The sequence below is a fragment of the Mastacembelus armatus genome, chromosome 13 (assembly GCF_900324485.2).
Source record: "Mastacembelus armatus chromosome 13, fMasArm1.2, whole genome shotgun sequence".
Classification (NCBI taxonomy): domain Eukaryota; kingdom Metazoa; phylum Chordata; class Actinopteri; order Synbranchiformes; family Mastacembelidae; genus Mastacembelus; species Mastacembelus armatus.
In genome coordinates, this window is record NC_046645.1 from 394644 (window position 1) to 406870 (window position 12227).

The 12227-nt window shown below is 41.3% G+C and overlaps 1 protein-coding gene across 3 annotated transcripts in view; it reads left to right on the top strand.

The window, feature by feature from the left end:
- The window catches only part of epha4l (eph receptor A4, like), a 51224-nt gene extending 45268 nt beyond the window's left edge, over positions 1-5956 (top strand). For 2 of the 3 annotated variants that reach the window (XM_026321122.2, XM_026321140.2), the window contains exons 16-18: positions 1063-1224; positions 1741-2911; positions 4431-5956. In XM_026321122.2, the coding sequence (XP_026176907.1) occupies positions 1063-1224; positions 1741-1855 (277 nt within the window). In that variant the 3' untranslated portion in view covers positions 1856-2911; positions 4431-5956. The remainder of the gene's footprint in view (positions 1-1062; positions 1225-1740; positions 2912-4430) is intronic. The other variant, XM_026321131.2, reaches the window with a different exon arrangement.
- Positions 5957-12227: the final 6271 nt, after the last annotated feature.

Here is a 12227-nt window from a genome sequence, read left to right on the forward strand (position 1 = left end):
GGGGGAGAATTACGACGTAATGGCGAGTTAAAAACAAACACAAAGCTACGGCTCCAAGACCATTTCTCTCGAGCGGCTATATGTGTTAGGAATGACCTACGTGTGTTTACAGACTCCATGCAAAACCAGTGGGAGTCTGTCTGAGTTTAACGAGTATGTGAGCGTGCACGAGTGTGGATGCACGTGCACACCACAGAACACAACGGGAGTGAGAGGGAGGTCCTGGTGGAGTAATTAACAGACCTAAATCCTTTAACTGCAGCTTTTACAGTTACAAGAAGCAAGGGAAAGTGTGTGTATGTGTGGAGTGGGTGTGAAAAGGCATCCCTATATATAATCTGTTCCACTTGGTGAGAAAAGATGACTTATTAAAGAGGATGGCATCCTTTTCAACAGTCTTTTTAAATAAAGGAAGAAAGATAAAGTGAAATGGAAAGCGTCACCTGAGCAGGACAAGGCTGACTCAGGCTCACCAGTGAATATTTCATGGCTGAGGGCGCAGGATTAAAAAAGGAGTTAAATCTGCTGATGAATCTCTAAATGTGAGGAGGAACTCCACTGAGCAGTAAAACTCACCGAAGTGTGCCCAGGTTGTGTGTTTCCTGTAAAATAAGTTTTAACTAACTGTGGTGGTCACACCCATGGGGACCTGTGTTTGACTTGGCTTGGTTTCTGGTGGGACCTGACACAGAACAGAGCTGATCCCATCAAGGAGGGAAAGGCTGTGAGAAATGGCAGCAATGGAGCATTTTACGTGTTGTAGTTATCGCTGTCATCGCGTCACCTGTGTTACGGCCTCCTGACACCGCAGCATCAGAGTAAGGAACAAGGAAGCCAATTCCCATAATGCAGCTGTTGCTGTGGCATTCAAGACTGTGTAAGAAAGCAGGTCATTACCTTTCAGGTGAACAGCAGTTGAACAGAATGTGACTTTTATTGTGTGTTTGCACTCATGATGTTTTACAGAGCACAGCAGCACAGAACCACACTGACAGTTGGTGCAGTGTCTGTAGAACATGAGATTAATTCTCCTCTCAATTCTTTTCTCTCCTCCACCCACAGCAGACCTAACACCACCCTGCTGGAGCCAGGGAGCCCCGAGGCGTCCTCGGCGGTGGGCACGGTGGAGGACTGGCTGCAGGCCATCGGCATGGAGAGGTACAGCGACAACTTCACTGCCGCCGGCTACACCACTCCAGAGGCTGTGGTCCACATGACACAAGAGTGAGTAGGAAGGAGAGAATGTGGGAGATACAGTGAACAAGTAAACAGAAAAAAAGGAAAGACGAGAAAAAGGTGCACGCTTTTTTATAGGAGGTGATATTTTCATGTGTTCTCACTTTCAGAAGTTAAAAGAAACGAAAACACACGAGGCAAACCACTGCCCTGGATGATTTCAGAACATTTATAAAATGTTTGTGTTTTTACTTTAATTAAAAATTCTGTTTAATGTCAAGAGCAAGATGACGAAGACTGAGGTCACTGCATGACAATATCTTCACATTTCACTAATTAAGATCATCATTTATTCCATTTATACACATTTATACATTCAGTTCGTTCATAATCAAATATGTTACATGCTAGAATCAATCTGTGACATCTTTTCTAATCACTTGACTCTTATATTGTTATTTTTCACCTAATAAGATCACGAGCTGTAAAATTCATCACGAGGATCATAATATCTTTATTGTTGTCCTCAGTCCTAAAGTTCTGTTTTTTACCCGTCTTCCTTAGGGACATGGCTCGCATAGGTATCTCCTCGGCAGCACACCAGAACAAGATCCTGGCCAGCGTTCAGGGAATGCTGTCCCAAATGCAACAGATGCAAGGAAGAATGGTTCCCGTCTGAGATGTAATCAAAGAAAAAGGAAAGGAAGCAAAACGACTTCATTTCTTAAGAAAATAAATAAATAAACAAAAAATATTAAATATAGAAGAAAGACAAACTATGAAAAAGTAGTTTACCTCATTCATGCACTTTAAATTGGATCTAAAAGAAAAGAAGATGTTGATGAAGAACAAAAAAAGTGGTGAAAATGGCACTTTTAAAAAACAAAAAACAAAAAAAAATCAGACCTTTACCTTGCCCTTTTTTGTTGTTTTGGAGACTGGGATGCTTCTGTCTGCTGCATTTCTGGATAGATGGAGGGACGGCTGGAAAAGTACTTCCGAGAGCCCAATCCGGAGTGCCTTTAATGGCCTGGAAGGAAAAGCGAGGAGGGAGAATCATACCTTTCTTCCTCCTCTTGGGCAGAATGTTGTTTCTGGAACTTTCTTTCTGGAATAATCCACGGATCAGATTTTTGTTTTATTTCCTGTGACTGTGTTTATTGTACATGAATTGTTTCTGTGGGACTCGCAGGCTGCTCCGGCCACCATTGTTCTCTCTCCCAGCTGGATGTTTCATATCTCACAGACAAAATGGAGAATCCTGACCGTCAGATATAAGCAGAGGATGAGGGGAGATGGTTTATTTTGAGGAGCTTCTTCTTGTTTTTTGCTCTATACTGGCCTTGTTTTCCAGAACGCTGTATTTTGTTGCCCTCAGGACGTTGCCGAGAATGTTTTTGATCTTCCAGAGGAGCCTTCCCACTCCCCTGTCTTCCCAAAATGCTCTGCCATACTTCAGATAAACACACAGTTTGGATTCTTCCATTCACATCCCCATAGGAATCAAGTTTGTCACCTCCACACGACTGCAGGACACCACCAGCTCTTCCGCACCACGTTTGACGGACAGCTGTTTGGACCACTGGAACTGCTTTACGACTGAATGTGAAGTCATTTCTTGGCAGGATTTATTCGGACAAAGGGGTGCAGCCAAGGCAATGTGGACGCAGAATGAATCAGAATCATCAGCATCAGCCAAGAAAATACACTGAGGATTACTGAAACCATCATCAAGGTGAGTATCTGACTTTTTTATTACCTAGACTTGGCACAAAAAAATAAATACATGTACTGGATTATACCGTCACTTCTTATCGCAGTGGGCTTCAAATATGAAGACCCAATAGACGACCCCCCTCCGACACACACACCCAACCCCCCTGGCCCCTCAGCTCCACAAACTGTGTTAATTAACAAGCGGGTTGCACCACCTCCAGCAGCCAGAGCAGATCAATAGCCGCTGGTCTGTGATCAGTCTGCGGCCAGGATGACACCGGCATGTTAATGAGGAGAATTAATCAGTCGCTGACTCCCAGTCAGCCAAACGGAGCCCGCTAATGCTCAGAAACACTTCACAGGAAAGACGGGAAAGTGCTGTGGGTGTGACTTTCTCCGGAGGCTTAACAGAAGGTCTTAATTTGTTTGAGCACATGAGCTGCTGTTCATTTTTGTATTTTCTCACTGATGTTACCTACTTATTTAAATAAGTAGTCAGTTTATGGCAAAGATTTATTTGATTTATTTCATACTTTCATCAGGCGCCCTCCATGAAGGTTTTAAAATACAGTTCGAAGTATTTTAGAGACGTGCTGAATTAATTTTATGTTGATTTTTGAGTTGTAATTATTTACTCTAATTTTGATTTATCTTACACTTATTTTCTTAATCAATTGCTTTGTCCAGAAAATTGTCTAAATTCTAAATCAGTGCTCAAATTGCTCGTTTTTCCTGACCAGCACCACAAATTCCACAAATAAAACATTTCTGAAGAGAAAATTAAAGCGATAAAACAGAAAGTATAGACTTTTTAAGTTAAACATCAGTGATCTAGTTTCAGATACATTTTCTGTTGATCAATAATAAATAATAATGAATAAACATTTTTAAAAATCTCAATTATTAAATTGCATTTTATTAAATTTAAATCAGGTTGTAATATTTTCTCCTCTCACATCAATGTGAAGTGTTAAAGAACACCATAATATTAACATAAAGCACAATATTTTTTTAGATAAAAACATTTACTTCTACATCTTCTTGCCCTTTTTAATTACACAAATCAAAGCCTGTAACAAACACTGAAAGTTTAAATTACTCCTGTTTGAGAATTGACTTTACAGAAGATTTATTTCAGCCGGCATTTGGAAAAAGGCACCAGCTGTTGGATCTATACGTCGAGTGTTCATGCAATACTAACAGTCATTAAATGTCGATTGGTGCACTTTTGATGTGTGCCAGTAAGTGGGAGTCAAGGGCATGTTTCATATATTATGTATACACAACAGCATGTGGTGCACACAAGTTAATACATCATTGCCACGAAATCCATATTTTCCCCTGTCGGGCGGCCGCTCACGCTCTTTGGATGATGTGGTTTTGGCGCTTGCTTTTGTTTAGCGGATGAGTCGAATGTTCCGTTGAGCTGGAGAGCAGCATTGTTGGTCAGTGCTGGATGCCAAATAGAAACTGTTTATATTTAAAACCACCATGACTGATGCAGCCTCTCTACTCCTCCTCCTTTTCTTTCACCACAGCTGCTGCCGTCCATCATAAACAGGATCCAGGCCTCGCTCGCCACGACCAGATTTCTTCCTCTTCCTTCTCCTCCTCCTCTTTGTCTTCCTCCTCCTGCTTCCCGCTCCTTTCCGTGGAATCTCCTCCAGCACAGAGATGAAAACTCCTCCCCCGAGCGTCTGGGACGTCACAACACGTCAAACTTGACAGACTAGCCACGGCTTGTGACCGTCAAGAAATGTACTGCGGTCACGATGGATGACGTAACAGCCTAAAAGAGACAATAAGAAGAATGTAATATAATCAAGCAGCCCTGCTCCAGTGGATAATGTACTTTTTCTGAAAGTTTCAATTTATTTTGTTTTTTTTTTGTTTTTGTTTTTTATTGTTTTGTTCTGTTTGCATGTAAAGTAACAAGCGTTTGATTTGAGCGTGCGAATGTGACGGCGTGTGTGCATGGGCGCGTGTGTGTCGCTGTACGAGTGACATCGTCTTCGAAGTACTATCAGTAATTGTGTCTGTTTTCAGCCACTTTGGAGGAAGAGGAGCTACGAGTTGTATTGTTTTTTATATAGAAAAGAAAAACCCTGGACTTTTGCTTTCGCGTCATTAACAAAATGATATAAGGTGTGTTGCTCCCATCGTGCAAACTTTACTCAGCAGCATTTATTAAACAGCTTAATGGAATGCAACATATTTCTGGTGGCTTGCAAATGGACATAAACACACGAGAGTTACCAAAAGCCTTGTGTCTGTGCAAACGCATCAAATACAGACTAGACTTTGGACTCTGGGCTCACGACGAGGTGACGACAAATGTGGGAACCATCTCTCACAAAATGTAAATGGGAGTATTTTAAAATGACGCACCTGTACACAACAAAGGAGCAGAGAATGAGGAAAAAGGTGTTTAAAAAGGGAAAACTGTTATTTTTTCCAGAGCGCATCATACAGCTACAGGTTTAATCCAATGGACTACAGTACTTTTGTTCCTTTGTCTCTTTAAACTATACTTACGTGAATGTTTCTGAACTCGTAAGTGAGGCTTCATATAATACAGGAACACCTCCGTCCTTAATACAGCTCTACTGCTCTTTCCTTTTTCAACAACGTGTTGTTTTTTTGGGTTTCATCTATCAAAAAAGGACCTGTTTGGAAATATGCAAGACATGTTGGGAAGGGTAAGGAAACCAGAATGTACTGTAAAATACTTTTTTCCTTAAATGTCAGACAATTTAAAAAAACAAACAAAAAAAAACAACAAAAAAAACTGTAAGAGTTAATGTTTGTCATTGTATGCCTTCTGATGCCATGTGATCTAGCCCTGTAGATCTAACATTCTTCTCAATCTTTTTGTACTTTTTTTTTTGGGACATGATCATGATTCTTTTGTTTTATTTTCTTTTTGTCAAGAAGCTCTAGGTACATGTAACTTATGTCATTTATTTATGTCCTTTTATATCTAGTTTGTAAAATAATAGCCTAAAGTGAAGAAAATAAAGGGGTGCCAAAGTGCATTCTTATTAAAGTAGGAACTACATGATGATCTCCCTGCTTCTCCTTCACACACACACACACACACACACAAAGTGACGCAAAGGCCATCAGCATTTCAATCAGTCACTGCAGTAATGATGTGGGTAAAGCTGAGCTGCCTCATAATAGTGACATTACATGATAGAAGGCCTTGTTCTCACGACTGTTTTCACTGTCACTTGCTGTAACTTAAACACACACACATGCAGAATAAAAAATGGCCAGTCTGTTGGCAGTTTGTTCCCTCTCCAGCACATGTTCACCAGATATCATGACTCTGGACTCCAAGATCCTCTCAGGCCTTGAGGCAGCGGCGAGCTGCACTCATTTGGCGTGGTGCATGTGTGTGTGTGTTTAATCAGAACAACATCTGCTTCCTGCACTCATTTCCAGCAGCGATAAACCTCTGGTTGTCCTGAGTCTTTGATAAGGGCCCGACGGAAACGGGGAAAGAAAGGACAAGTTTAGCAATGGAAATCAGGCAAAAGTTGAGATAAATGGCATTTTACACATTTCCTGCGAAATCGCCAGCACAAGGCATGCATACATTAAAAGCTCTGAGGTTTGCAATAGGGGAATGTTTATCGGCCTCTGAGGGAAAGTATATCTCTTTCACAGATTGTTGGCAAGCTTAGACAGGAAGATTAGCAAGACTGAGTTTGATAAATTGTCCTAAATACTACTAACCTTTTTTATTTAGACAACTTTGTACAGTAAATGAATGTTAAAAAGAAAGAATCAATAAAAAAACAATGCATGTGTAAATCATTTATGTATATACAACAGTTATTTTTAGTTCACTCACATACTTGGATTTTATATTTCAGTCAAAACTTAAAAAAAAAACTATCCTCAAAGATCCTCAAATACCTGCAGGAAATTACACTGCAATCCATCCAGAAACTATCAAGGTATTTCACTCAGAGCTACAAAGCTCAGCCTCATGGAGGAGCTACAAGAAAATCAGGGGATCACGCGAGTCGTTAGGATTCATCATCTGGGGAGAGCGGATATCTCTACAAATCTCATGGCAATGCATCCACCAGGTGTTAAAATACTTTAGTCTGGACCTAAATTGGGGACCACCACCAAACCTATGATATCTTGACATCTCCACCTTGAGAGTCATGCAGCTAACAAGCAGAAACGAAAGGACAGGGAGTAAAAAAAATTGGATTGGAAAAGGACTTGAACCTCGACTGGGAAATCCTTACTAACTGTACCTCAACCATAACTGATTACAGTCTGTTCGTAGCATTAACCACGTCTCAGTTGCCATGCACAGATAATGCAGGAAGTAAGAAAAACTCTGGCGCTCAGTGTAAATACAGAATAATTCAATACTGATGTTTCTGCCTGGCAATGGGTTTTCACATCATTCAAAGAGATTTATAAAAACTATTTGGGATTTGTGAGCTTCTTTAGTGAAACTTTAAACTCGCCTTAGCTGTGACGACTCAATCAGGTCGCAATTCATTGAATCTTATCATTCCTATAACGTCAAAAGGGGGTAAAATTTAGACCAAGTGTGTACACACACACACACACACACACACACACACACACACACGTCAAGCCTGCTTTTGTCAACTAATCTAATTAAGAAACCTTTAGGTGAAGTGCCAGCCCTTCAAACTAGCTTAACCCCTGCAGCTCCATACAGTCATTGGAACCTTTTTCATTGGGTCACTTTGTCTCATAATTCAATTTCCCGATTGGAGAGATAACCCCCCCCACGGCCCGTCCTTTAAGCCAATCACAATGGGGCGCCACCCTTCACACTGACATAATTTCTCTGTCCTTTGTGTTGTCATTATTTAGACCGAAGGACGTACTGAAGACTATCATCCATAATCCAACTGCTTCAGCATTAATCCCCAGATGCTTCAACCAATTTTGAGTCAAGGGTTTTGTTTGATGGACTCTCCAGGTGATTGCTTGGCATTTTTCTCGTAGCGATTGTAGTGAAGGACAATTTAAGAAGAAAACTGAGTGCTGCTATGACACATGGGTGTATGTCTAACGGGGAAAAAAGCTGAGGGAGGAAAACTGACGAGAGCTGAAAGCTTCGGTGGGAAAACAGCGGCGCAGAGCCTCTCAAACGTCTGAGCATATTGATCGAGAGGCTTCCAGCATAGCGTTGACCTTGTGTCTGGTCTACGAGGTATTGCTTCTGAGGACTTTTGATGGACAACACATACGCACATTCATACGTGATACTCATAAAGGGCCAAAAAAAATGTTGGAAGAAAATACGAGAAAACTCTGGCAGCATGACAGAATGTGTCTTAATTTAGTTGTGTTTGAAATCTCTCACTTCACAGTAAAGTGTTGTCTTTGTAGCCGTCAAACACAGCTTTGGTTCACCAGACCTCAGAGGCAGAAGCTACTGCAAACAAACACCCGACAACATGAAAAAGCACTTATGGGAGAAGCACCTTCTCTTGGTTGCAACCTGGCCTAAAGGCAGCTTTTTTTATCACTGTCTCCTGTGAGTAATGGAAATGAACAGGAGACGAATGAGAATCAGGGAGCAAAACAAACACTGGAAAACAGAGCTCTGCGACAAAGAGCGAAGGGAGATAAAGGGGCGAGGAAAGTGAATGCATGGGCGACTACTTAAAAACACAAAGCGGAGAAAGTCTTTGGCTTGAGAATTTTACAAGTAATTGGCAGCAGATCCGAGAATATTTACTTGAGGATGGTAGAAAGCAAAAAAACTATATGCCTAACAGATGTCTACAAGAGAATCAGTGAAGAGTTTTCAAAGAAAGCAGAGGAGATTTCTGCTTTTGTCTGCAAGAGCAACTAGAAAAAGAAAGCAGCAGCAAAGATGCCCCTGTTGATATTTCTGTCAATCGTTAATGCAACTTGCAAGTTTTGTCTCCTCTGGACTCAGAGTGAAATATCTCAACAGCCATTTGATGGATATATGGTGAAATTTTGTTCAGATAGTCAACATGAATTTTAAAAAATGTGGTGACCCCTGACCTTCCATCTAGCACCATTAGATAAATTTGTCCAATATTTTGTTTTATGACCAAGAAACCAGACAGATTCTAGGTTCAACCTGACAGACTCTAGACTCTGTTACTTTCTCCTGGCTGGGAGTCCAAACTGGGAGTTGGACATGCATGGATGAAAAAGGGATTCCAGGGAAGATTTGTATAAACAGACTGAGGGGTTTCCTCTGTTTATGAACTTGCTATTCATAAAATATGGCAGTTTCCAAATAGGCCATGGCTCTGAACATCTCTCTAAAGTTTAGGAAGACAAAACTGAAAGACACATTTGCAGCAAAGCCAAACTATGTGCTGGTTATGTGGGAAAAGAAAATGTGCAGGGATGACTGCAGAAAACCTAACCTGTTTCTGCTTAAGGTCATAGACACCAGCCCGACAACAAGAAGAGCCTGTACATAAATGGCCCTTGCATCTTTGTCCACCTGCTTTGTGTCTCTCTCCAGGAGCATAATCCTGAGTGATTGTGGGTCTGTTGGGAGAACGTGCAGCTTTATCAACCACACCAGACTAATCTCACCTCTGGGCCAAAGGGTGCAGGCCTATTCCCAAATTAAGGCAAAGGGAGGTCACCTACTTGACCACTCAATTCCACCTTATCCAGATCCACACCGCTGGCTCCACCTGATAGGATGACTGTTGACCTTACTGAATGCACACATGCACGTACAGCAAAATCCACACACAAGCATGCTAATCTCGAGCCACTCATTCCTGCCGCCAGATCCCTGGTCTTGGACTCATCTGTCCACAAGCTGGAAGGTTAGAAGGGAAAGTGCCCATTTAAGTAGGTGATGTGGATTTGGCGTCCATCTCTGCCACCAAGACGAAGGTTAATCAAGTTAACCCTCCACCCTTTTTGTGTCTGGATGCTGGCCTAAGGAAGGTCCAAAGGGTATCAGGCAGAAGCCGAAACTTAGTTATCACTGTGAGACCAACGTTCAAAATCTTGATCTTATATATATATATATCCATCCATCCATCATCTAGACCCCCTTATTCCTAACCAGGGTCCCAGGGATCTGCTGGAGCCTATCCCAGCTCTCTTTGGGTGAAAGGCAGGGGTCCACCCTGGACAGGTCCCCAGTCCATCACAGGGCCACATAGAGACAAACAACCTCACACACTCACACTCACTCCTATGGGCAATTTAGAGTCACCAATCAACCTGACATACATGTTTTTGGACTGTGGGAGGAAACCGGAGTACCTATTTCATCCATGCATGCATATATATATATATAATCCAAACTTGCAGATGAAAGGAGAAGTTGGGAGACAGCTAGGTGATTCAATTCAAACTTTGCAGAAACTAATTTTTTTTATTTTTAAAAAGAGGGAATGACGGAGTGAAAGAAAGAAAACGCACCTTTCGACCCAGCAGAGTCTAGATTAAAGCAGACAGACAGCTTGGTAATGCTGCTGAGAGAGTCAGGCTCTGAGGTTTTCTCTGTCCAGCATGGCTTTGGTCCACAGACCGTTGACAGCAAAGAGATTCCTATCACTGCTCACATGTGAGCTGCAACACATGCTAGCCAGCACAAGAAACACACAAAGCAAAACGTGGACACACACACACACACACACACGTACATGCACACATGATCCACACAGCCTTAATCCTCATTTTCAGCAGGTTGGTGAATGGACTTAAAATAGCACCATGCGGCAGCATTTTGTGATAAGATCATGACTAGAGAAACAGTATGAGCTTGTTAAGATTTCTTTCATGCCTGGAGGGTTTTCGTTAACAAGGGATATGTATGTTTATGTTATTTGAGATAAGTTAGTATTGTGTTACTCATTAAAAATGTACTGTAACTGCTACAACAGTTTTACTAAAACCCTCACCAACACACTGTAACACACTTGCTAAAATATTTGCAATACATACAACAAAAAGAGGAAATACTGATTAAAGCACAGGCCATGGACATATGAAGACAAGCAATGAAACAAAATTAAATTAATATTATACTGAAAGTTTATCCTAGTGCAACTAATATTATATCACTATTACTAACACTAACTAATAATGATAATAACCTAATGAACTTTTATTTAACCAAATACTATACTAAGAGTGTTACAGTACCCAATAATTACTCCCCACTACTAATTACATTATTAGTGGACATACATAAATAAAAAGTGTAAACTGTGGGTGTGTGTGGGCACTTTTCTTTTTTAATGGCGTTTGAATTCTCTGGGTTTCGCAGGCGAGAAACATGCAGGTCAGATTAACTTAACAGCCCAGAGGTAAAGTATAATCTGTCGAGGGTGTTTCCATTTCTGCTGCAAGATGCATGCTGGAATTGGCTCCAACTCTATAATGATTCTAAATTAATGACTTAATGAATTTGCATTTTCTGCCACGTTCTTCGGCTTTTCGGCTGATTAAAAAAAATCAACAGAAACTCTTGGACTAGAGATCACATAGAGAGATATAATCACCAATGTGAGGTAGGAGAGCGTTTTTCAGAAATAACAAAGCTCAGCATGCGTCCTTTAGACAGTGGAAATTGAGTACTCAATAAAGCTGTGTAATAAGCAGGGCTGGTAGCAGGTCGGTATAGGCCTGCATATTTATTTGTAGTTCCTTCATCCAGCCTCGTTCAGCCTGCTCCTATTTAAGACATCATTCAATCTCTGAACTCCAGCCCCCGCTGTCCCAGGTCTCTCTTTGGAGTGAGGGATCCTGGGGCTAGGCCGAGTTCTTCACCCATACATGACCCCATCGACTGAGCTGCTATATGATTGATACTAGCCTTTGCTAACTAGACTCCTGAGTCCAAAAACAACTAAGGCTGACTGGCCAGCAGGGCTGCAGCATGAGTGTACAGTATGTGTGTAAGCATGTATAATCAGCCCAGAAGGCTCAGTAAAATTATGTCTGCACAAATGAGAAGTGTATATATTTGTGAGAAAATGTGCTTGTGGGTATAAAAGTTTAAAATAGCAACTCTTCTGAGTAGTTAAGCTGTGTATGCTGGTGGAGTGCCTGTATATTTCTTGTGAGCAGGCTTAGCACAACATTGTTTTTTTATGTTTTTGTTTCTTGTCTGCCCTGAAACTCCAGCACTGCATGTATATACAAACTTTTTGGTGTAGGAATATGTGTGTGTGCTTACAAATTTGACTGCTGATGTAAATTCAGGGAGACTGAACAATATCTACTGAGGGAGACAGGGCATGGTCATAATAAGGTTACACTTAGGCTAATGGATTAAAGTGCTTTGCGCTATGGTTCACTGGTTACAC